Below are 23479 nucleotides of genomic sequence, written 5' to 3'. Positions count from 1 at the left end.
AAGCTTTTTAAATAGCCTTTTCGTTTAGTTTATCACACATACTGTAACAGTGGAATAGAGAGCAGATTTAGGATTTAAGGTTTAGATTTGTAGAAGATCAAAGGGACTTCTGATTGACCCTGCCAGCCATTATTAGAATGTTCACGTTTGTTCCTCGTCAAACTGGAACATGGATTGTGTGTGTGCGCACACGTCCGTGCCTGTGATCATGTGACTCAGGAGTGTTTAACACCATGACCAGAGAAACATCAATGTAAGGGCTGCCGGCCAGAACTCTCAGGGTTCTCAGGCCGGATGAACACTTCCCCACAAATATTTTGACAGCAACAAAAAAAAAGGAGCACCAAAGTTACCAAGACGAATGTTGGCCTACATACAGAAAAGGAAACTGTTCTAGGAAAGACCTTCAAGTTCTAAGCAATCTTTGTTTCAGAATACACTGAGAAGCAAACTCGATAACACAACACAATCAGGTCAGATGTGAGTCAATTCGCTGCCAATTGTGCTAGCTATAACTATGGACATTTCCCTAAACAAATGTCTCAAATGGAAACACAAGTTAAAATGATTAGGCTAATCATAGCATATCTCTGTGTGTGTGAGTATGTATGGTATTTTGTGTGAAGTTTAGAGTCAAACATTTTAAACAAATGAGACTGTAGGCCAGTAAGTGGATATAGCCTAAGATTTATTTATCACGTTATGGAGGATACACAGTTCATTGAAACATTGAAAACATATAAAAGTGGTAAAAGGAAAACTATTTATAAACATTCAATAAATATGAAAGAATGTTTATTATATACCGTACAGACAGGTACAATGGAGTGGTTATGCCAATGAGGCATTTAGTTAAAAAATTATTCTATGCTTTGTACAAATATCAACCATCTGTTATCACCTTTCATAATATTTCTGTTTAATACCAACATTTCAGCTTAGCTCCAAATAATATAAGATGCTATGGTTTCTCAACAGTTTGGCAAATATCTCAAAGAAACACAAAAATGTAAATAACACAAATTCACAAAGATACACATACTGTAATAACCAACAGATAATGATGATGAATGTAATAACTGTGTATCATCATTTTCTAAAAATCTGCTACTAGTTTTGCACATTCCCCTTTACCCATAATAGCAATTTTAGTGTTTCATTTTATTACCCATTCAATATTTAGAAACTAAGACAATATTCAAAAATGAAATTAAGTAGTAGTGTATCGTCACTGATCATTGTCAACAAAGCTTACATCAGATTAAGTAAACAAATGATTAATTCATCAAACTGTATGAAAAGAAAAACCCTGATCCCACAAAACCAATAATACCATTTTTTGTTTTCTTTAAGACTGTTAGTTGAAACACGGCACACCCACAATGGTCATATCATTATATAAGACTCTCATGTTGTCCAGAGCCATATATTTATATTCTCAGTAAAGAGCTCTGGGGCTGCCTGCATATATCAAGCATCTCAGAGTAGAAGTGCTGATCTAGCATCAGGTCACCCCCTGTCCATGTAATCTTATTCATTATGATCTAAAAGGCAACACTGATCCCAAATCAGCGCTCCTACTCTGAGAACCTTGATACATACGGCCCTTGTCTCCTCTTCACTCTCTGCATGCTGAGACTCCAGATAAGGTGAGGAGTCTCTCTCTTGCTCTCTCCCTCTCCTCTAACCCCTCTTTCCTCTTCTCTCTCCTCCTCTCAGGGCTCTCAGGCGGAGGAAGACACACTCTGCTTGTAGACAGCATGGTATGCATTACGGAGCAGCACATAGGGGAAGCAGGACTCCAGAAGGTCCATTGTCAGGAACGGGGACTCCTGCACAATCTGGTAGAGAAAACACATGGATGGATATGGATAGAACCCAAAATAACCACTGTGAGAACGTCTGAAATAGCATCCTATTCCCTATATAGTGCACTACTTTAGACCAGGGCCCACATACGGCTCTGGTCAAAAGTATTGCGCTCTATAGGGAGCCATTTGGGATGCAAACTAAGTTTAATCGAGGCAGAGTAGCCCCATGGATAAGGCATAAGGGTGTGTGTTTGTGTGTGTGTGTGTGTGTGTGTGTGAACCAACCGGTATATTACATGTGTCAGATGATAGTTAGATGATGTGACAACGTGTCAGATGATAGTTAGATGATGTGACAACGTGTCAGATGATAGTTAGATGATGTGACAACGTGTCAGATGATAGTTAGATGATGTGACAACGTGTCAGATGATAGTTAGATGATGTGACAACGTGTCAGATGATAGTTAGATGATGTGACAACGTGTTAGATGATAGTTAGATGATGTGACAACGTGTCAGATGATAGTTAGATGATGTGACAACGTGTCAGATGATAGTTAGATGATGTGACAACGTGTCAGATGATAGTTAGATGAAGTGACGTGTCAGATGATAGTTAGATGATGTGACAACGTGTTAGATGATAGTTAAATGATAGTTAGAGGATGTGACAACATGTTAGATGATAGCTAGTTAAGTCATATGTTAAGTTCAACGTTTAAGTTCTATACAATAAAACTCCAATCTACTCATACTAAAGTAGGCCTAACTTTATAATTCTGAGTCATTCGGTTTGATATAGTATCATAAATTAATAGTATAGGACTTACTTTCCCAGGTCTCCCTTAGGAAATAGTTATTCTGACCTCAATGGGACTTAAATAAAGGTTAAATAGAAAATGGCACCCTTTTCCCTATATATTGCACTAATTTTAGCATGAAACACACCCCGTGAGTGGCTGACGACGTCCAAAGTCTTTGCTGTTGCAACACAAAAGAGATTGTCTGCGGACACTGTTCAGAGGTGCTAAGTACTGTCGGCATGCAAACATTTGACAATCCTACTGGGGTGTCTGAACTTTTTGACCAGGGCCCATAGGGAATAGTTGCCATTTGGGAAACATCCATACAGTATGTGACCCACCATGTCCAGGAGCAAGTAGACAGATTCTCTGTTCCTTGTTGTGGTTTTGTCAGTCTCCTGGCCGATCTTCAGCAAACTGGAGGAGGCAAGCTGCACAGGAGAGAAAGAACAAATTATGTCCAGTACTAAGCTTTATCTGTGTCTGGGGAAACCGACCCTGAAAGTGTAGAAGCACTTGTGTCTCTTTCCATCAGTTTCACAATGTTACTAGATGTTTAAACCACAATGTTACTATACATTTAAAGTCTATATTACAGTCACTATGAATAACCCCAAACCACCAGTTTACCATTCTAGCCTTGCCATGTGGGTTCAGCTTTGACACATGGTGAAAATGTACTCTTGGATTTAAACTAAACACTCCAGCGTTTCAAAGAGGACCTGGCTTGGGCTGTGTCTCACATGGTTTCAAATTGGAAACAGCATTAAAGATTTCAACACTGTTGTAGTAATACATTATTGGAGTGCAATAAAAAAGTAAGAGGACATTGAGGAATAATTCCAACGGAAATACATAGAGTGGAAAACAAGGTTAGTGGTGCGCTGTACCCTCCTCCTCAGCAATGCAGAAAAAGCGCCAGTCATCCAGAAAAATTCATTTAAGATATTCAATTTAAAATGATTTAGAATCACCGAAGGTTTATGGAACATAATGTTTTTCAAGCCTGGTTATGAAAATACAAAAATTATATAAATAAAAAATGATCCTGCCTTTTCCCACGTTGTGTGTATTAAACCATGGATGCGTCCCAAATAGCACCCTATTCCCTACATAGTGCACTACTTTTGACAAGGGCCCAAATAGAGATTAAATATAAAATAGATGAAGGAAGAGAGCTGCTTATAATAAATAATAAAAAGGGTGAAGAGAAATGTGTGGTATAAACCAAATGGACTATCACTATAAAACATACTGCAAGGAACTCTTTGAGGCGGTCCTCGATGCTGCCTTTGTGGATGGTGAATAAAGCTGCAGCGATCTGGTTTATAGCTTTAGCCAGACAGTGGATGTTGTTGCAGTGACCTGTGAAAAGATTACATACTTTAAACACTGTGGGTAAAACGATCTACTATATCTTACAGCACTGTTAACAAGGACGATTATGAAGGAACCATTTCAATAAGGATATAACAACAAATGTCCTTAAAATGTACATAGAACATATACTTAATTTATCTAAGAACAGGTACCTTGGATAGCAGGGCTATACTGGGACATGACGTTGCTTGCCAAGGTGGGTATAGAGACTGCCACAAAGACCATCAGCAGGCACGCTATCTTGTACTCTTCCTCCGGACTGATGTTCTCTGTTACCAAAGAAAGGAAATGTCTATTAACAAACCATCACCCTCACAGCTTAACAACACACCTTTATCTTGGCATAATGACATAGAGAATCAGGGGGATCCATTTGGGATATTATCCGAAAACGAATACCCGCTAGCCAAGACAAACTGCAGTATGGCTCCGTAATTAACTGTCATTTATATTTACAGGACTGGGATAGGATTCAACTATGTGGACCCAATAAGGGGTAGGAGTCCCTCCAAAATGGCACCCTATTCCCTATGGGCCCTGGTCAAAAGTAGTGCACTACATAGGGAATAGGGTGCCATTTGGGACGCATTTTAGGAGATGAGGTTGAGGGTTGATAACTATTTTGAAAGTAAACATTAGAAGTTTGTATAAGAACAGCCGCGGTATATAACAGAATGTCTTCACTGGCCAAAAGTCCCCCAGGGCTCTTAGTAGCTCTGAGTTAAAGCAATGTTATTGAGTATTTTCCTTAGAGCAACAGAGAGAGGCTGGGAACTTGAGGAGAGCCATTGGCTTCGCCCTAAATGGCACCTTATTCCCTATATAGTGCAATACTTTTTTACCAGACCCCTATATATGGGTTGGGTGCAATTTGGGACGCACACACAGAGTAATCTCTGGAAATAGGGTACCATTTGGGATGCACAGCAGGGCCCATAGGGCTCTGGTCAAAAGTAGCGCGCTATATAGGGAACTGGGTGCAGAAATTGGACTGGACTTTGTGGATATGGCTGCAGGCTACATGACTTGACAACCTAATACCAGTGTGCATAAGCATCAACATGTCCTGTTAAGTAACCCGTCCCTCAGGGCTGCTGAGGTGTCCAAACGTTAACTAAACAAACACCTGGCCTATCTGTTGCGATTATGAAATTGACATGACATGTATTTATTTTTAATTTATGAAAACTTTTAGTTTTCATACATGACTACAGAGTGGAATGTAGTTCTAATGCTTGTCCAACTCTCTCCCTCTGCCATTATCAACAGATTACTTTTCAAACTGTGAGATTTCAACAATGAATTAGTCATCCTTTCCACAGCATTTGGACATGGAACTCAGGCTATGAGGCATATGATAGTCATCATAATTTCAGCTAAACAATTTAACATACACTACATGACCAAAAGTATGCGGACACCTGCTCGTCAAACATCTCATTCCAAAATCATGGAGTTGGTCCCCCCCTTTGCTGCTATAACAGCCTCCACTATTCTGGGAAGGCTTTCCACTAGATGTTGGAACATTGCTGTGCGGACTTGCTTCCATTCAGCCACAAGAGCATTAGTGAGGTCGGGCATTGATGTTGGGCGATTAGGCCTGGCTCGCAGTCGGCGTTCCAATTCATCCCAAAGGTGTTAGATGGGGTTGAGGTCAGGGCTCTGTGCAGGCCAGTCAAGTTCTTCCACACCGATCTCAACAAAACATTTCTGTATGGACCTCGCTTTGTGCACAGGGGCATTGACATGCTGAAACAGGAAAGGGCCTTCCCCAAACTGTTGCCACAAAGTTGGAAGAATCGTCTAGAACGTCATTGTATGCTGTAGCGTTAAGATTTCCCTTCACTGGAACTAAGGGGCCTAGCCCGAACAATGAAAAACAGCCCCAGATCATTATTCCTCCTCCACCAAACTTTACAGTTGGCACTATGCATTGGGGGAGGTACCATTCTCCTGGCATCCGCCAAACCCAGATTTCTCCGTCGGACTGCCAGATGATAAAGCGTGGCGGCAAGCTTTACACCACTCCAGCCGACGCTTGGCATTGCGCATGGTGATCTTAGGCTTGTGTGCGGCTGCTTGGCCATGGAAACCCATTTCATGAAGCTCCCGACAAACAATTATTGTGCTGACGTTGCTTCCAGAGGCAGTTTGGAACTCGGTAGTGAATGTTTCAACCGAGGACGGATGATTTTTACGCGCTACGTCCTTCAGCACTCGGCGGTCCTGTTTTCTGAGATTGTGTGGCCTACCACTTCGCGGCTGAGCCATTGTTGCTCCTAGACGTTTTCACTTCAAAATAACATCACTTACAGTTGACTGGGGCAGCTCTAGCAGGGCAGAGAGTTAACGAACTGACTTGTTGGAAAGGTGGCGCAGTGGTCTAAGGCTGTGCCACTAGAGATCCTGGTTCGAATCCAGGCTCTGTCGTAGCCGGCCACGACCGGGAGACCCATGGCGGCGCACAATTGGCCCAGCATCGTCCAGGGTAGGGGAGGGAATGGCCGGCAGGGATGTTGGTAGAGCATGGCGTTTGCAACGCCAGGGTTGTGGGTTTGATTCCCACGGGGGGCCAGTATGAAAAAATACAAAAATATAATGTTTGCACTCACTAACTGTAAGTCGCTCTGGATAAGAGTGTCTGCTAAATTATGTAAATGTAAATGTGGCATCCTAAGACGGTGCCACGTTGAAAGTCACTGAGCACTTCAGTAAGGCCATTCTACTACCAATGTTTGTCTATGGAGATTGCATGGCTGTGTGCTCGATTTTATACGCCTGCCAACAACGGGTGTGGCTGAAATTAGCAAATCCACTAATTTGAAAGGGTGTCCACATACTTTTGTATATATAGTGTATGTGTCCAGATTTCTCAATTGCGGCTTAAGTCAAATGTAAGTGATTTGCTTATTTTTACATTTTATAAAAGTACAGACTCAGAGCTTCAAACTGGTATATCATACACTGTAGTTGGAGGAAACATGGGACAAGTTGATAAAGTTATTCCATTTAGGAGAAAATGCCCATTGAAAGATTTTGATGAGATTTTCACACTTCCTAGAGAGCTCTTCTTTGTTTACGTCCATTCAGCACTGTTCACACCCTCTTAACCCTTAGCCCCACCCCACCCACACATGTGTGAGTCAGCATGGCATTTTCCTCCAGAAAGTCTCTCTACTTAAACCCAGCTAAATTCAGGTAGCTGTAGCAACACTTTTGCAGTTTTCCATAGCTATATCTTTCCAAAAATCTGTGGTAGCAAAGATGATCTATATACTAACCAGGGATCCCCCATTCTGTTATAGACAGAAGCCTGTGACATGACAGACCAATCAGAACTCATCTCTCGGCATGTCCAACCACTCCATTATCTCAGCCAATCATGACTGTTATGGGTATGTTGTCATCGGCAAGGACTAGGGAGTTTTTTTTAGGATAAAAATAAAAGGAATAGAGCTAAGCAAAGTCAAAATCCTAGAGGAAAACCTGGTTCAGTCTGCTTTCCAACAGCCACTGGGAGACAAATTCACCTTTCAGCAGGACAATAACTTAAAACACATGGCCAAATATACACTGGAGTTGCTTATCAAGACGACATTGAATGTTCCTGAGTGGCCCTGTTACAGTTTTGACTGAAATCGGCTTGAAAATCTATGAAGATTTGAAAATGGCTCTCTATTTGAAAATGGCTGTCTAGATCAACAACCAACTTCACAGAGCTTGAAGAATTTTTTAAAGAATAATGTGCAAATATCGTACAATCCAGGTGTGAAAAGCTCTTAGAGACTTACCCAGAAAGAGTCACAGCTGTAATTGCTGCCAAAAGTGATTCTGACATGTATTGACTCAGGGGTGTGAATACTTACGTAAATATAATATTTTTGTATTTAATTTTCAATACATTTGCAAACATTTCTAAAAACATGTTTTCACTTTGTCATTATGGGGTATTGTGTGTAGATGGGTGAGATAAAAAAATAAAAGTTATCCATTTGTAATTCAGGCTGTAAGACAACAAAATGTGGAATAAGTCAAGGGGTATGAATACCTTCTGAAGGCACTCTGTTCTCCTTGGATAAACTAGGCTCATAATTTAACATGTTTATTCATATTTACGGATCTCGTACAAGTGTGTAATTAAGGCACATGAAAGTTCACATGTTCAAGAAGGCATGTTATTTTTTTTTTAACTGGCCTTACTGTGAAGTAGGAAGTAGCGTCAAACGCCTCAGATCCTGTAACTGGACACATATCCGTTAATTCCAAATTGATGTTGTAAATGGACGATTTACTAAATCCAAGATGTGCAGTAAACTATTTGACAAATGTTTTCTTGTTACAGTTAATCATTCATTATAACATTTGCTCTGGATAATTATTCAACAATCATTTAATCGAAGTCCTCAACAATGGTGCGTACAGAAGAATGGGCTTCCATGTAACAATTGTGATGCAGCAGTGTATGGTGCATCCTATCTCACCTGACTTCTGAGAGGAGAGGGCCACCACTAAGGCAGGATCTATCTCACAGGGCAGACCTGCTGCAGACGACAGCTCATACACGTTCATGGCCACCTGATGATCAACAGAGACATAAAGGACATCAGAGAATTAGTCTGCTTCAAACACAATAGCCATTCATATATAATATTAATAATTATATAGCTATATATAGCTATGCCACTTAGCAATTTACAGTACAATGTATGTGTATGAGACCCTTAGTATTCTTATGCGATCCATGTCGGATCTGAACCCACAACCCTGACCTCATTAAGCATAATTTAAAGGTCCTACTGTGTCTCACCTTCATGTCGGTCTCTCTGGGAATGTGATCCTTGAAGTCCTCCACTGAGCTCACCAGGAATGGGATGTGGCAGGACAACACCTGGTGACAAGAAGAGGATCATGCTTTATTTCAATACAAAGCCAGAAATATTAGATTAAACTAACTTTGGCAAAGGGTGAAATGTGACAAAACCAGCTTGAGACAGATCAAAATAATTGTGTACTGTATTGTGTCAATATATGATGCCATTCAAGTGGTGGAAAGTTAAAGGGCCGACATACATCTCGGAGTGCCTCCTGAGCCAGGGATCGGAATGAGAGGATGACTCCAATGATGGTCATCCTTTTCAGAACACTGTCGACTGCTGTAACACCAAGACAAAGAACATGCAAGTCTCACAGACAACTGACATGTCTCTAGTAATTTTACAGGTATGCAAATGAGACTAAGGTGTTTTGTTATGTCACTTTTGCCCTTCAGTAGCCATAACCAAAGCCATGTAGGCAGAACAGTACTATGGGAAAATGTATATGTAGCCCTTGGCAGCACTGAGCCTGGTGTCTGTCTGGGCCAGCAAGACTCTGACCAGGCCAATATAAATACAGAGTACCCACATGAGAGCTTCTTGAACAGAGAAGCCATATGTTCAGGCTTGTCAAAGCTGGTCCTCATCTGGGTCAGAATCTCAACGTTGTCCACCACCAGTTTCTGAGGAGAGGAGGAGGAGAAGAGAGAGAGAGGCCTCCTAAGTGGTGAGGGGATTATTTGGGGAATCAACTAGGGATCCTAATTCCAAAGACTTTCCCCTTCGTTCGCACAACAGGAAAAGCCCCTTACCATCACCAGATGCTGCACTATGCGGGGGGTCTTACAAATGTTTGTCCCAAATGGCACCCTTTTCCCTATATTCTGCACTACTTTTGGCTCTGGTCAAAAGAAGTGCACGATGGGCTCTGGTCAAAAGTAGTGCACTATGTAAGGAATAGGGTGCCATTTGGGATGCTCCCAAAAACAATTAGAAGCGTGTAATTTTTTGTGATGGATGTCTTGGCGAAAAGAGCCAAAGGGTTGTTAAAAAAAAACAAAAAATCTGACAGTCATGTGTGCTGCTCGCAATGGCTTGCAAGCCTTCCACTTGTTCAGTTTGCTTTGAGAGCGTTTGCCAAAAACGTGTTTTGTGTTAAGTCATTTGATGCACACGGCTTGGTTTGTACAGGCTGAATAAAACCAATGCTTCATTCCTACGTCTGATTGTGAATCAGATACCAAACTTATTTTCTTTTCACAAATGTCTTTCAGAAGTGAAGGGAAGGTTTGCATGCCAGAGAATCATAAATATGTGCCAGAGCTACTTTCACACACTAATGTGTGCTCTAGGGAGTAAAATACCAATTATATTATAATCTAAAGAACCGTTTGAAAAAACATGAATAATCTTGTCAGCCTGCTGCAATAAAATAAGAAACATTGATCATCATTCTTTAGGTAAATTACATTCCACCGAGAACTCTTTCAAAACAGTTTTGCAGCTCTGAAGTGCAACACTAAAAAATACCTGATTTTGGACTAAAAATGACTGATTTTGGTGCTAACCATTGTACCTTTTCATCCCAGTTAGATCAGATCTAATCAAAGAGATTATGCCGCTCTAAAGTGCAACGCTAACCAATAAATATGTTATGGAACGCAGAGGCCTACGCATGTACATCTATTAGGACTGATTTTGGTGCTAATTTAGATTTATCAGTCTGGCTAGCTGCTTTCGTAACACTTACCACTAACACTAAACCAATTTTGTCCCAGTCTTATTAGATCTAATTAAAAAGATTTAGCTGATCGCACAGAATTCCCTGGCCCTCTTTATTAGTTACCAAAAATGTAGTGAGGGTAGGGAAACTGATCAAGTGTCAGTCAGCAGTTAGAGGTTACCAGTAACCCACACTGCCTCTGTTCTGGGAAATAACTCATTAAGGAGTAATGAAGAAACAACAGAACTGCTCTGCTGTGGGTCTGGCTCTGTTTCCAGGGGAAAACTCAGCTTCTTAAAGAGCCTCTAATGACTCATACTGCCAAGGCTTCTTCTGAAATGGCACCCTATTCCCTATATAGTGCACTACTTTTGACCAGATCCCATAGGAGACCGCCACAGGACCCAGGTCAAATATGTGCACTATATAGGGGATAGGGTCGCATTTCGGACACACTCTAAGAATTATAGAAGAGAAAAACTAGGGTTGTGTTCATTAGGCACCAAACGGAACAAACCGGTCCGAAACAGGGGACAGACTTTCTGGACTTGTGCAATAAGACATTTTCCTCCAATGAACATGACCCAGCCTGCCCTGGGGTAACCTCTGGAATTCGACCTTTAATCCCTGATCTCCTCACCTTGAGCTCGGCCACCTGGGAGGAGATGTGCCACATGAGGCTCTCACTGAGGAACTTCATCCCGTAGGGTCCCAGCAGCTCCGACAGGGACCGCATCTCTGAGAAGAGAAGAATATAGGAATAAATTGTCCAAAATGTCCCCTGTAGCTCAGTTGGTAGAGCATGGCGCTTGCAACGCCAGGGTTGTGGGTTCGTTTCCCACGGGGGGCCAGTATGAAAATGTATGCACTCACTAACTGTAAGTCGCTCTGGATAAGAGCGTCTGCTAAATGACTCAAATGTAAATGTAAATGTCCAATGGACATTTGGTGGTCTGCTTTAATCCAACCCATCCAACACAAGGTCATGGAAAATTTCTGTAATCTTCTGTCTACTTAGGCTACTTTATTGTCCAATGAATGTCCACAAATGTCCAACATACATGTATTTTCCTGCTTTATCCCAACCCCTCGACATAAGATCATGGAAGAGTTCTGATAGTGATTCTTAGTTCCATCCAACATTGCTATAGCTATAAACAAGCACCGTTTAAATAAGCTAGGTAGTAAATCATGACTCATACTCTCAGTACCATGAGTCTATTGGTGTCTAAAAGGATAGTATAACTGATGAAGCTTACCTGAGATATCAGAGTATTCCTCTGCGTTGAAGGTGAGCTCGTTCTCTGTAGGCAGGTTGACAAAAGCCTTCATGGCTGGGAAGTAAGCTATGTGTCCGTTGCTAACTTGGCGCAGTAAAGTCTCCAGATACCTGTAGTACAGAGAGAATGTATGGGTTGTCATTTTTGGTGGTTATGTGATTGAATGGAAGGCATGATCAAGGCTGGGATTCAAACCAACCCAGATTAATAACCTGCGCACTGCGATAGACTTTTAAAGGCAATTTCTCAGACGTTCACAGAGACCACGTTCATCGCGGATGTCGGCTCAAGCAGAAATCAACATTCAAACTCAATCGCAGTACACAGGACATTTATATGCGTTGGTGTGAATCAAGGCCCAAAACTGTTATTCCCAGACAGGCAGAAAGTGGAAATTCATATTGTTTTGTGAATGTATTCCAGTTGGTGAAGAGGCTAGTGATGGTGGGTTAGGGTTAGGGGGTTAGGGTTAAGGGGTTAGGGGTAAGAGGTTAGGACTAAGTGGTTAATGGGTTAGGAGGTTAGGGTTAAGGAGTTAGGAGGTTAGGATTAAGGAGTTAGGAGGTTAGGGTTAAGGAGTTAGGGTTAAGGAGTTAGGAGGTTAGGGTTAATGGGTTAGGAGGTTTGGGTTAATGGGTTAGGAGGTTAGGGTTAATGGGTTAGGAGGTTAGGGTTAATGGGTTAGGAGGTTAGGGTTAATGGGTTAGGAGGTTAGGGTTAATGGGTTAGGAGGTTAGGGTTAAGGAGTTAGGAGGTTAAGGTTAAGGAGTAAGGAGGTTAAGGTTAAGGGGTAAGGAGGTTAAGGTTAAGGGGTTAGGACTCACCAGTTGGTGTAGAGGCTGGTGATGGTTGGTTCTCCGTGACTGTCCAGATGTTGTGTCTGCTGCAGCAGCACGTTGTTGAACACCCTGGTGATATCTATCTGAACATAGTTCTCTATGCTCTGGAGCACAGTCATGTAGGCCCTGACACTGGTCAGCAGCTCAGACGGCTTGGCTATCTCCTGGGTGGCCTGGTTATACATGGTCATTCCCACGATAGACCTAGAGAAGGAACAAAACAGGATCCATCAGTCAATCAATCTAGGGCAGTGGTCACCAACCTTTTTTGAGTCGAGATCACTTTCTGAGTCAAAATGCAAGCAGGGATCTAAGCCTATGCAGCAACATTAACCTATTAAAAACAGTACTGTAGTAATGAGGTTTGTGCAGCAAGCTATAGGCCCAAAACCTTATCACCGCATATTGGCTTTGCTTGAATTGCCCTGCCATTAAAAAAAAATATATATATATATATTTCAACATTTGAGGTAGGCTGGTAATAGATCAGTTGATGTATTACTTGTGAGGCACAGCTGAGTGAGCATACATTTAAATAATTTGCTTTTTTTTAGAGCCTGCATCTGATGGTTAGTCTCAGCGGAGGGCGAGAGCAGCAGACTAGGGTCCGCCTCTCAACGTCCCTCTGCTCTCCCTTTCCTCCACTGACACTGACCAAAAAGGGCCACTGACCAAAAAGGGACACCGTCTTCCAGCTGATGGGGAAACTCGAGTCGCACCGCCTCATGCACAAATTAATGTTGTTACTCCTATGACCAGAAAGTTAAATATTCCTAGATATAACAATTGCCCAAGCCGCTAATAATAACAACAACGCAAGCCTACCGATACACTTTCCTACTCATTCATTGCAGCTGCAGTGCTGGTTGTAGCGCGAGTGGAAGTAGGAAGAACAGGCATTTTATGTTAAATAGAAAGTGTTGACAGTGCTGACTAAAAACTTAAACATGAACTCACTCATAAAAACAGAAGCTCTTTGCAGTATTCGGTGACAGTCTCTCTCTGGTCATGGTTTTAAAAGTTTTAAAATCTCACAGTATTAACTTTGCTGTTGCTTTCTTTTATGCCTGCTACGTTACTGCAGACACGGTAATCTGAGCCATCCGATTGGCCAGTGGTAGGCCTATAGTGCACTTGATTTGCTCCTCCGGGGCCCGCCGGGAAGGCAGTTTGTACCTTGAGACATATGAAATGGTTCAAAATGGGAACACGTCGCCTACCCGGCACGCAAGGCAGCTGAATCAGGTGCACCTACCGCCAACAGTGCAAGACGCTTATCTTGGTGTTTTTTACAGAGATGTTTGGCGATCGACTAGGAATGCCTTGGAGATCGACCAGTCGATCGACCGGTTGGTGACCACTGATCTAGGGCATGATGACCAATTCTTTGTAATTCACTGACAGAGGCTGAGAGGGAGTTCATATTGTCCTGGAAGTAAATATTTGACCGGCAGATCCAACGGTTAAGGTTAAGCATATAGGGATCAATCAGTCAATCAAATGTATTTATAAAGTCCTTTTTACATCAGCAAATGGTGCCTGTTAGTTCCATGGACTCCAGGGAGTTTGGACGAGTCTTCAACAACGTTCAACAATGGCTGTATTGTTTTCCCTAATCCCTAACCTTTCCATATTTCTACGTAGATAACTTGGTTGTGCAGCTGCAAGGAGTGGAGCGGGCAGATCGGATCAAACGCGGCAGGGTTTAAAAACTATGGCGCAACAAGTGATAAAACGCTTTTCACACCCTGACCGAGCATTAGGAACATTTAGTAAATAACTAGCAACTTTTCTCGTCTGTCTGAATTGTGCTGGGAACTGGGAACAGAAGGGCAGTAAAACTTTTATCCTGCGCTAACCTTAAGGAGCGGAGCAGGGCGTAGTGGTAAGTGGCCGTAATAGGGTGTGTGTGCAAGGTAATAGGCCCTTTGAGTGTGGGAGCGCCTTTGTGTGTGTGTGTGTGTGTGTGTGTGTGTGTGTGTGTGTGTTAGTGTGTGTGAGCGTGCCTTTGTGTGTGCATGGTAATAGGCCCTCTCATCTCTGGGAAGCACGGCCAGTGGAGAAGTTCATGGCCCGGGGGAGAGGGGTCAGCCAACGCACCCACGTCACACACAGGATGCGCGCACACACACAGACACACACACACACACACACACACACACACACAAGACAAACACACACACACACACACACACACACACACACACACACACACACAGAGGGGCCAGCCAAAGCACCTACGTCACAACCCTAACTCCCACAGTGGAAAATACCTGTTACTCTCTCCAGCACAATGTTTATTTCCAATTCTGGACACGTGTCAAAAATCACTCTGACCCCAAAAAATATTTGTCTGTTGGACCAATAAATCACACAGATAAAATCATAAACCCCTGAGAGTTTTTTTTGTTAATCTGGGGATTGTAATTATACTGAGCAAAATTATAAAAACGCAACAGGCAACAATTTCAAAGATTTTACTAAGTTACAGTTCATATAAGGAAATCAGTCAATTGAAATAAATAAATGAGGCCTAATCTATGGATTTCACATGACTGGGAATATAGATATGCATCTGTTGGTCACAGATACCTTTAAAAAAAGGTAGGGGCGTAGATCAGAAAACCAGTCAGTATCTAGTGTCTGGTGAGTATGAAGGCCATGGAAGAACTGGGACATTTTCAGCTTCCAGGAATTGTGTACAGATTCTTGTGACACTGGGCCGTGCATTATCATGCTGAAACATGAGGTGATGGTGGCTGAATGGCACAACAATGGGCCTCAGGATCTCATCACGGTATCTCTGTGCATTCAAATTACCATTGATAAAATGCAACTGTGTTCGTTGTCCGTAGCTTATTCCTGCCCATACCATAACCCCACCGCCACAGCTCTGGTGGACATTCCTGCAGTCAGCATGGCAATTGCACGCTCCCTCAGACATCTGTGTCATTGTATTGTGTGACAAAACTGCACATTTTAGAGTGGCCTTTTATTGTCCACAGCATAAGGTGCACCTGTGTAATGATCATGCTGTTTAATCAGCTTCTTGATATGCTACACCTGTCAGGTGGATGGATTATCTTGGCAAAGGAGAAATGCTCACTAACAGGGATGTAAACACATTTGTGCACAACATTTGAGAGAAATAACCTTTTTGTGCATATGGAACATTTCTGGGATCTTTTATTTCACCTCATGAAACATGGGACCAACACTTTACATGTTGCGTTTATATTTTTGTTCAGTGTATAACAGAATCCCAGACATCCAACCGCACTTCAAGTCCTCAGACCTTCTGATCGTTCACATAGAAGAGTCATATTAACTGGTTGTCAAATCTAGTCAAGTGGCGCGGCCAAGGCATCATGTAACGCACCCTCTTCCATTAAGGGGGCAGGAGGGAAGGCGGGGGTCGATGCTGCCCAACTCAAGCTTCTGGAAGAGGGTGCGTTACATGATGCCTTGGCCGCGCCACTCGACTAGATTTGACAACCAGTTAATATGACTCTTCTATGTGAACGATCAGAAGGTCTGAGGACTTGAAGTGCGGTTGGAGGTCTGGGATTCTGTTATACACTGAACAAAAATATAAATGCAACATGTAAAGTGTTGGTCCCAAATGGATGACAATGTTCCTTGATTTATAACAATAAGCTAAGCCTCAAAGCCTTTCTGCGTGAGATATTCAATGGATTGGTGTTCTGGGGAGGAGAGGCAGGTTTCATAACTGACCAGCCAACGTTACAACACAGTGGAAACAGAGAGAGAGCATAGTCAGACTATCTGCAGGAATTCACCCATAGCCTCCTGTGAGGACTGGTACTGTAATAAAAGAGTGGATACCCTGAGTGTGTGTGTGTATGTGTGTGTCCGTGTGTGTCCGTGTGTGTGTGTGTGTGTGTGTGTGTGTGTGTGTGTGTAAGCACGTGTGTGTACTCACTTGGTGAAGCGTATCTCCAGGTGTGAGGTGAGGTACTCCCTTGGAGTGAAGGTATGTTCCCATATCACCATGTTGGGTACGTAGTTGATGGAGAAACACAGCTCGGACAACGCCGTGTGAAGCTTATCCAGGCTAAGAACACACACACATCAGTTAGGCATTAAAACCTCATTTTGTTCAGATTTAAGGGGAAGTCTGTGACAGAGCAGATGGATTAAGTTCCTCCAGAACCACAGCTAATGTTGTTTTTGGCTCAGACCTGAATCTATATTATTATATTATCCCTGGTGGTGGTCTGTTTCTATGTATCTTACTGGAAACTGAGAATTGGGATTAGAGTGGAGAATTAGGAGTAGCGTAGTAGTTAGGACCAAATTAGAGTGGAATACACAGAGCAGGGAGGGCAAGCGGTGGAAATATATCTTAGTATGGTATTATTCAAACACAGTGGGAAATAAAGTTGCATAACCATGGCCGCGTCCCAAATGGCACCCTATTCCCTATATAGTGCACTACTTTTGACCAGGGCCCATAGTAGTGCACTATGTAGGGAATAGGATGCAATTTCAGAAGCATGTAGACCATGACTTGCAAAACCATTGATTAATAGTGCACTGTTGAAAACATCTGAAAGTGGAGAGGAGGTCATGGAGTGCAGAAGTTGGGGTGGAGGGGGACAGGTCTCTGTGTTTCAGGCCTCTTTCCCAATTTGTCTTTCCTTGATTCCTCGGAATTGGAGGAGAATATCCAAGGTTCCCTCCCCGTGGACGTTCTCCAATTTGTTTTGAGAAAGAGGAGAGAGGACGAATCGAGCAAAGACACATTGGAAAAGAGTCCCAACCCCCAACTGAGGGACCCTACAGAGTGTACACTACTTACTTGCTGACCAGCAGCCTGTTCTTCCTCATGCTCTCTACTCCAGGCTTCTCTCTCTCAGGCTCTCCTTTCTTCCCCATCTGCTTCTTTGACTTCTTGTTCACCGCCTGACTGATGGTTTTGGCACAATGTTTTGGCAGCAGCTGCAACAGGAGCAACAGGAAAACCCCTTTAACACCCACAGACCAATAAGGAATGAAGTGACAAATTATATTTTGAAAGCACTTAGTTGGAACATGCACAATTTAGGCTATATGGTGTTCTATTTACCTGTACTGTACATGGTCCAAATAGAATTATGAAAAGTATCTGACTTAAGACCTACAGTTGAAAAACTTAAATGGCTAGTGAATAGGTTCAGTTCCAACATACTAATACTAATAACAAGTTATGCACTCACTGTAAACCTAAATGACTAGGCTTAATCTGTGTTTGGGAAACGGCCCTTCCTCAGAAATGATAATACATTAGATGGCTAGGAATGACACAAGTGGTTATGAGAGCAGACCCAGACCCCTGATTCATTCATCAGCATGACAACATGCACTCACCTGGTTGCTTAGCATTAGTGCTGAGCGATTAACCGAAAGGTTTTTAAACAACTAATTGACCAACATCGGTTCAATTATTTGAATTCCATTTAGTTCGGGGGTTTTCTGTGAGCTCAATGCGCTGCATTTTCTCTAGACATAAATCAGATCATGCCCAAACGGTGCGATGTAGTAGGGAGTTGGAGTTTCCAACAGGCCAATGTTCTACATCATTAGCCACAATGACCATAATCAATTGCGTGCCTACTTGTCCGGTCTGTGTTTCTTTTACACCTGCTACGTAAGAGACCAGAAGAATGCACTACATAGAGAGCAGTTGCTTCACAAGGTATCTCTACCTGAAAATACATGATCTAAGTGATTGATAGACAGTTGGTATTCAGCAGTCATAAATGTATGCCTTATTTCACTTTGAAGAACTACTAAAATGTTGATTTTATCACAGCTAGGGAGCAGCTCTATAGAGATGAGATGATGACTTGGAATGAAATAATAATGTCAACAAATGTAATATACACAACAACTGAAATATTTTATTAAAGCCAAGTAATGTGAATAAATGATGGGTTTTAAGTGATAAGCAGTAATGGACAGTCACTACCATCATGGGACTTTTATTAATTGTTGTATTCTGTGTTATTACAGCATTCAACTCAAATAATACATACTGTAGTGCATTAAATGTTTAAAAAATGGTTTTACGAAATCAAAAATCGTGATTATTCTTTAATAATCGAACCAAAACCGAACTGACCTCAAATCGCTCAGCACTACCTAGCATGGATTGTGATTAATCACCATGACAACAGAACCTCACCTGGTCGCTGAGCGTGCATTGCTCGGTGCAGATGTCTGTGATGAGGTTGCGGGCCTGTTTAGCCATTTCATCCAGAAACATGTTGCACAGGGACAGGCTTCGGTCGCCTATGTGGTGCCTCTGTAGGAAGGGAAGAAAATGTTGTTATCTTGGGAAAAGCTACACTATATATACAAAAGTATGTGGACACCCCTTCAAATTGGTGTATTCGGCTATTTCAGCCACACCCCTTTCTGACAGGTGTACAAAATCAAGCACACAGCCATGCAATCTCCATAAACAAATATTGGCAGTAGAAGAGCTGAACTGAACTGAAGAGCTCAGTGACTTTCAATGTTGCACCGTCATAGGATGCCACCTTTCCAACAAGCTGCCCTGGTCAACTGTAAGTGCTGTTAATGTGAAGTGGAAACGTCTAGGAGCAACAACGGCTCAGCTGCGAAGTGGTAGGCCACACAAGCTCACAGAACGGGACCGCCGAGTGCTGAAGCACATAGCGCGTAAAAATCGTCTGTCCTCGGTCGCAACACTCACTTCCGAGTTCCAAACTGCCTCTGGAAGCAACGTCAGCACAATAACTGTTCATCGGGAGCTTCATGAAATGGGTTGCATGGCCAAGCAGCCACACACAAGCCTAAGATCACCATGCGCAATGCTAAGCGTCGGCTGGAGTGGTGTAAAGCTCGCCACCATTGGACTCTGGAGCAGTGGAAACGTGTTCTCTGGAGAGGAATCACGCTTCACCATCTGGCAGTCCGATGGACAAATCTGGGTTTGGTGGATGCCAGGAGGACGCTACCTGCCTGAATGCATAGTGCCAACTGTAAAGTTTGGTGGAGGAGGAATAATGGTCTGAGGCTGTTTTTCATGGTTTAGGTTAGGTCCCTTAGTTCCAGTGAAGGGAAATCTTAACGCTACAGCATACAATGACATTCTAGACGATTCTGTGCTTCCAACTTTGTGGAAACAGTTTGGGGAAGGCCCTTTCCTGTTTCAGCATGACAATGCCCCCGTGCACAAAGCGAGGTCCATACAGAAATGGTTTGTCGAGATCGGTGTGGAAGAACTTGACTGGCCTGCACAGAGCCCTGACCTCAACCCCATCGAACACCTTTGGGATGAATTGGAACACCAACTGCGAGCCAGGCTTAATCGCCCACCATCAGTGCCCGACCTCACTAATGCTCTTGTGGCTGAATGGAAGTCCCCGCAGCAATGTTCCAAGAAGAGTGGAGGCTGTTATAGCAGCAAAGGTGGGACCAACTCCATATTAATGCCCATGATTTTGGAATGAGATGTTCGACGAGCAGATGTCCACATACATTTGGTCATGTAGTGTATATAGGATATTGGCTGGTGGTTGCGCAGTGGATGGTTTGGTGAATGTCTGTTTGTTAGCCTGGTTCCAGATCTAATTCCTTCAGTAGTTGTCATTGCCAAACAGATCTAGGACCAGCTGTTTGTGACTAGTAAAAAGTCTCTAGGTAGGTAGAGATCGTCTGAGTGAACCTGTCATTCATAGGTAGTCAACACTAAACAGTCCACACTGACCAAACAGTATACACTGCGACACTAAAACCGGTCACACACAGTTCCCACACACAACTCTGGTCAAGCAGTGTGCACACACCCTTTAAGCTGCAAAAAAAGAAGAGATGCTAAGACTGACTTTTCGCTGAAGTTCCGTGATCTTGTTTGTTCCAGATGGCACCCTATTCCCTTATAGTGCACTATGTTTGACCAGGGCCCATAGGGATCTGGTGAAACGTAGTGCACTATATAGGGAATATGGTACTATTTGGGACGTAGCCCTTTTACTGTTACTATAAACTGCTGTAAAAAGTTTTCTGTGCAAGATGGAAATATTCTTGGAAACATTTAGAGCTTTTCCAACATAAATAACTTTTGCAGCTGTCCAAAGCTGTGAGTAGTGGACATAGGAAGAGGAACATTTTGAAGACATGCTGAGAGAGGGAGTTTTGTGTTTGAATAAGTGAAATCCAAGCCTTCTATGTCTCAATAAATCTATTTTATTTCTCTAAGTGCACTCAGACAGCTCTTAAGCAGAAGGCTCTCCTTCAACCACTCTGCTTGGCCACATGAGAACGCCCATTGTGCCACCTATTTCAGTACCGTTTTTCAACCAATTAGCAGCAAAAATATGCCATATTAGAGGGCTCCATGTTTGGTAGGAACAAACACTTCATGAATGTGCCTGGCGTATTTCAACAGAGAGGGAAACAGAAATCTGTTGTGGAGGTTGTGTGTGCTGAGGGCTGCTGAGGGCTTCCACATTCCCCCCTGGGAGTAGCTAGTAGCTGCACCAGTGTATGGTTCAATTACAGATGTAATAAATCATGCTTTTCAGCCCTCTGCTTCTTGGTACACATCCGGGTACATGGACCACAGCGCTGGATGCTTCATTCCGCGACATTCCACAACCCCCGAAAATTTGCTGTGACTTTCCTGATTCTCTGTATGGCTCCATCCTGCTGCTCTGGTCACTTGCCCTAACAGCATGGAAGGAGACACAGGTGTCTCAAATGGCACCCTATTCCCTATATAGTACACTACCTTTGACCAGAGCCCATAGGGGTCTGGTCAAAAGTTGTGGTCAAAAGAAGTGCACTGTATAGGGAAGAGGGTTCCAGTTGGGATGCAGCCATGGGCCCTAGCAGCAATAAGACGGAGCTGAAGGAGACAGACACACTTTCACATGCAGCCTCCCTCCCTCCTACCTCCAATCCCCAGGTGCAACACTGACATTATTCAGTGTGTGAGACATCCTGTGAAATGGCCTGCTTCTCTGAGACTAGCAGTCCCCCTAAGAGCTAGAAAACTACTGCGAGAGATGAAACTCCAAATAGAATAGGCTGCTACTTCACCAAGCGTTTAGCTAAGATTCCAGCTCTTGGAAAGAGATCAAGTCAAACTTATTAGTATACATACAAAACATTTTAAATCTTCACATTGCAAGTATTATACACAAACATGTACGGGGATATCTAATAAAGATGTATTTTATGTATTAATTTACCCTTTATTTAAGTAGGAAAGACCCTTGAGTACCTTTTGACATTCAACTAGGAAAGAACCTTGAAAACATATTTTGCAAGGCCGATCTGATCAATTGAATATATGAGTTATTTATGTTGAAAATAAGTGTGTTTCCTAAATGACTAGATCCCAGAGTGACCCGCCAGACCTTAGTGATGCTTACTGAAATGTTTCGTTATACGGCCGTAACATCATATCTCAATGGGACACTTCACTCACCTCCTCAGGACAGAGCTCATGGGTGCAGCTCATGAAGTGGGTACAGAGCAGAGGGAAGGAGATGGAGTGACGAGACTGGGAGGGCAGCTCCAAACACTGCTGGAACATCTTCTCAAACGCACGACTGTAAAAGCTATCAGAGGAGAGGAGAGAGATGAAAAACAGTGAAAAGGGAGAGAGAGAGAGAGAGAGAGAAGAGAGGAGAGAAGAGAGAGGGGAAAGAGTGAACAGAGGAGAGAGAGAGAAGAGATAGAGGGAGAGAGGAAAGATATGAGAAGAGAGAGAGGAAATAGGGAAGAGAGGAAGCGAGAGAGGAAAGAGCGTGAGCTGGCAACTTGGTCATACATCTCGGGTACAATAATACCTCATCTGTCCAACCCTCTCATCTCCTGTCCTGTCCGGTCCTGTCTCCACCGAACATAAAAGATAAATATCATAACAAAACCCCTAACAGACAGTTAGTTACCATGGGGTTTTAGAGGATGAGTGATGGCTATATAGCCTATTACCTTTTACTATGTTTTCCTTGTAAATGGCTTTAACTTTAACTGAATATGGCAGTAGATGTAAATGTAGCCTCCAGAGATAAACCTGCCACTTGCACAGTGCATCTTTGATCCAATATATTTTTATTGATGTTATGCGTTTTCCTGTGTTCCCGTTTTTACTTTTGTATGTACATTTGACGTGTTTTTCTTAGTATTTTACTGCTTCAATTAAACTACCCAGCAATGGGACTTCATGTTTTTCTGAATTGGAGTCCCAAATGTAGAGGCCCTACCAGATGATGGAGAGGCTATATAACCTATTACCTTTTACTATGTTTTAAACGTCTGTGTAACTGAACATGGAGGTAAATGTAGACCCCTACCAGAATAGGCCATGTGGAAAACTAGCGTCTTGTCCAGGGGGTGTACTTGTACATCAAGCTGCCTCAAGCTACGGAAACATGAGATATATATATTCTCCTGCCCTCTGGGCTGTTCTGGCTCGTTTATTTACCAGAATATGGAGAGGTCAGATGTCTCCACCAGCATCTCCACCAGGGAATCCACCATCTTGGTGTGGAATATAATGGTATTCATCATCTTGCCCAGCTCACGGTGGTCTGCGATGCCCAGAGAAGCCTTGGACACACTGGTATAGGCCTAACCAATGGGGGAAACAAGGCATTATTGGTATAGGCCTTACCAGGAGAACACTTTATTTGGAGACACTAGGAAGGTCGGCCAGGGGAAAACAAAACATATTAACCCTTGACAGTTCATAATTCTTTACTCATGTATGCCATGTTGTCTCCAGCTGATGCGGCTTTATATCTATTTTATTTGTCAAATATATCAATCAAGAAATGTTTTCTATC

The 23479-nt window shown here is 42.7% G+C and overlaps 1 protein-coding gene across 4 annotated transcripts in view; it reads right to left on the bottom strand.

The window, feature by feature from the left end:
• Positions 1-667: 667 nt before the first annotated feature.
• LOC121536969 (nck-associated protein 1) overlaps positions 668-23479 on the bottom strand; it is a 60645-nt gene continuing 37833 nt past the window's right edge. For all 4 annotated transcript variants that reach the window (XM_041844662.2, XM_041844661.2, XM_041844663.2 and 1 more), the window contains 16 exons: positions 23119-23264; positions 22117-22249; positions 18841-18960; positions 17476-17615; positions 16597-16728; positions 12639-12857; positions 11794-11924; positions 11175-11272; positions 9401-9494; positions 9068-9150; positions 8805-8885; positions 8479-8572; positions 4150-4266; positions 3873-3982; positions 2959-3048; positions 668-1841 (listed from right to left, as the gene is read on the bottom strand). In XM_041844662.2, the coding sequence (XP_041700596.1) occupies positions 1725-1841; positions 2959-3048; positions 3873-3982; positions 4150-4266; positions 8479-8572; positions 8805-8885; positions 9068-9150; positions 9401-9494; positions 11175-11272; positions 11794-11924; positions 12639-12857; positions 16597-16728; positions 17476-17615; positions 18841-18960; positions 22117-22249; positions 23119-23264 (1905 nt within the window). In that variant the 3' untranslated portion in view covers positions 668-1724. The remainder of the gene's footprint in view (positions 1842-2958; positions 3049-3872; positions 3983-4149; positions 4267-8478; positions 8573-8804; positions 8886-9067; positions 9151-9400; positions 9495-11174; positions 11273-11793; positions 11925-12638; positions 12858-16596; positions 16729-17475; positions 17616-18840; positions 18961-22116; positions 22250-23118; positions 23265-23479) is intronic.

This window comes from Coregonus clupeaformis, chromosome 23 (genome assembly GCF_020615455.1).
Source record: "Coregonus clupeaformis isolate EN_2021a chromosome 23, ASM2061545v1, whole genome shotgun sequence".
NCBI lineage: Eukaryota > Metazoa > Chordata > Actinopteri > Salmoniformes > Salmonidae > Coregonus > Coregonus clupeaformis.
Note: the sequence above shows the minus strand (reverse complement) of the source record. Positions and strands in the feature narration are given on the sequence as shown.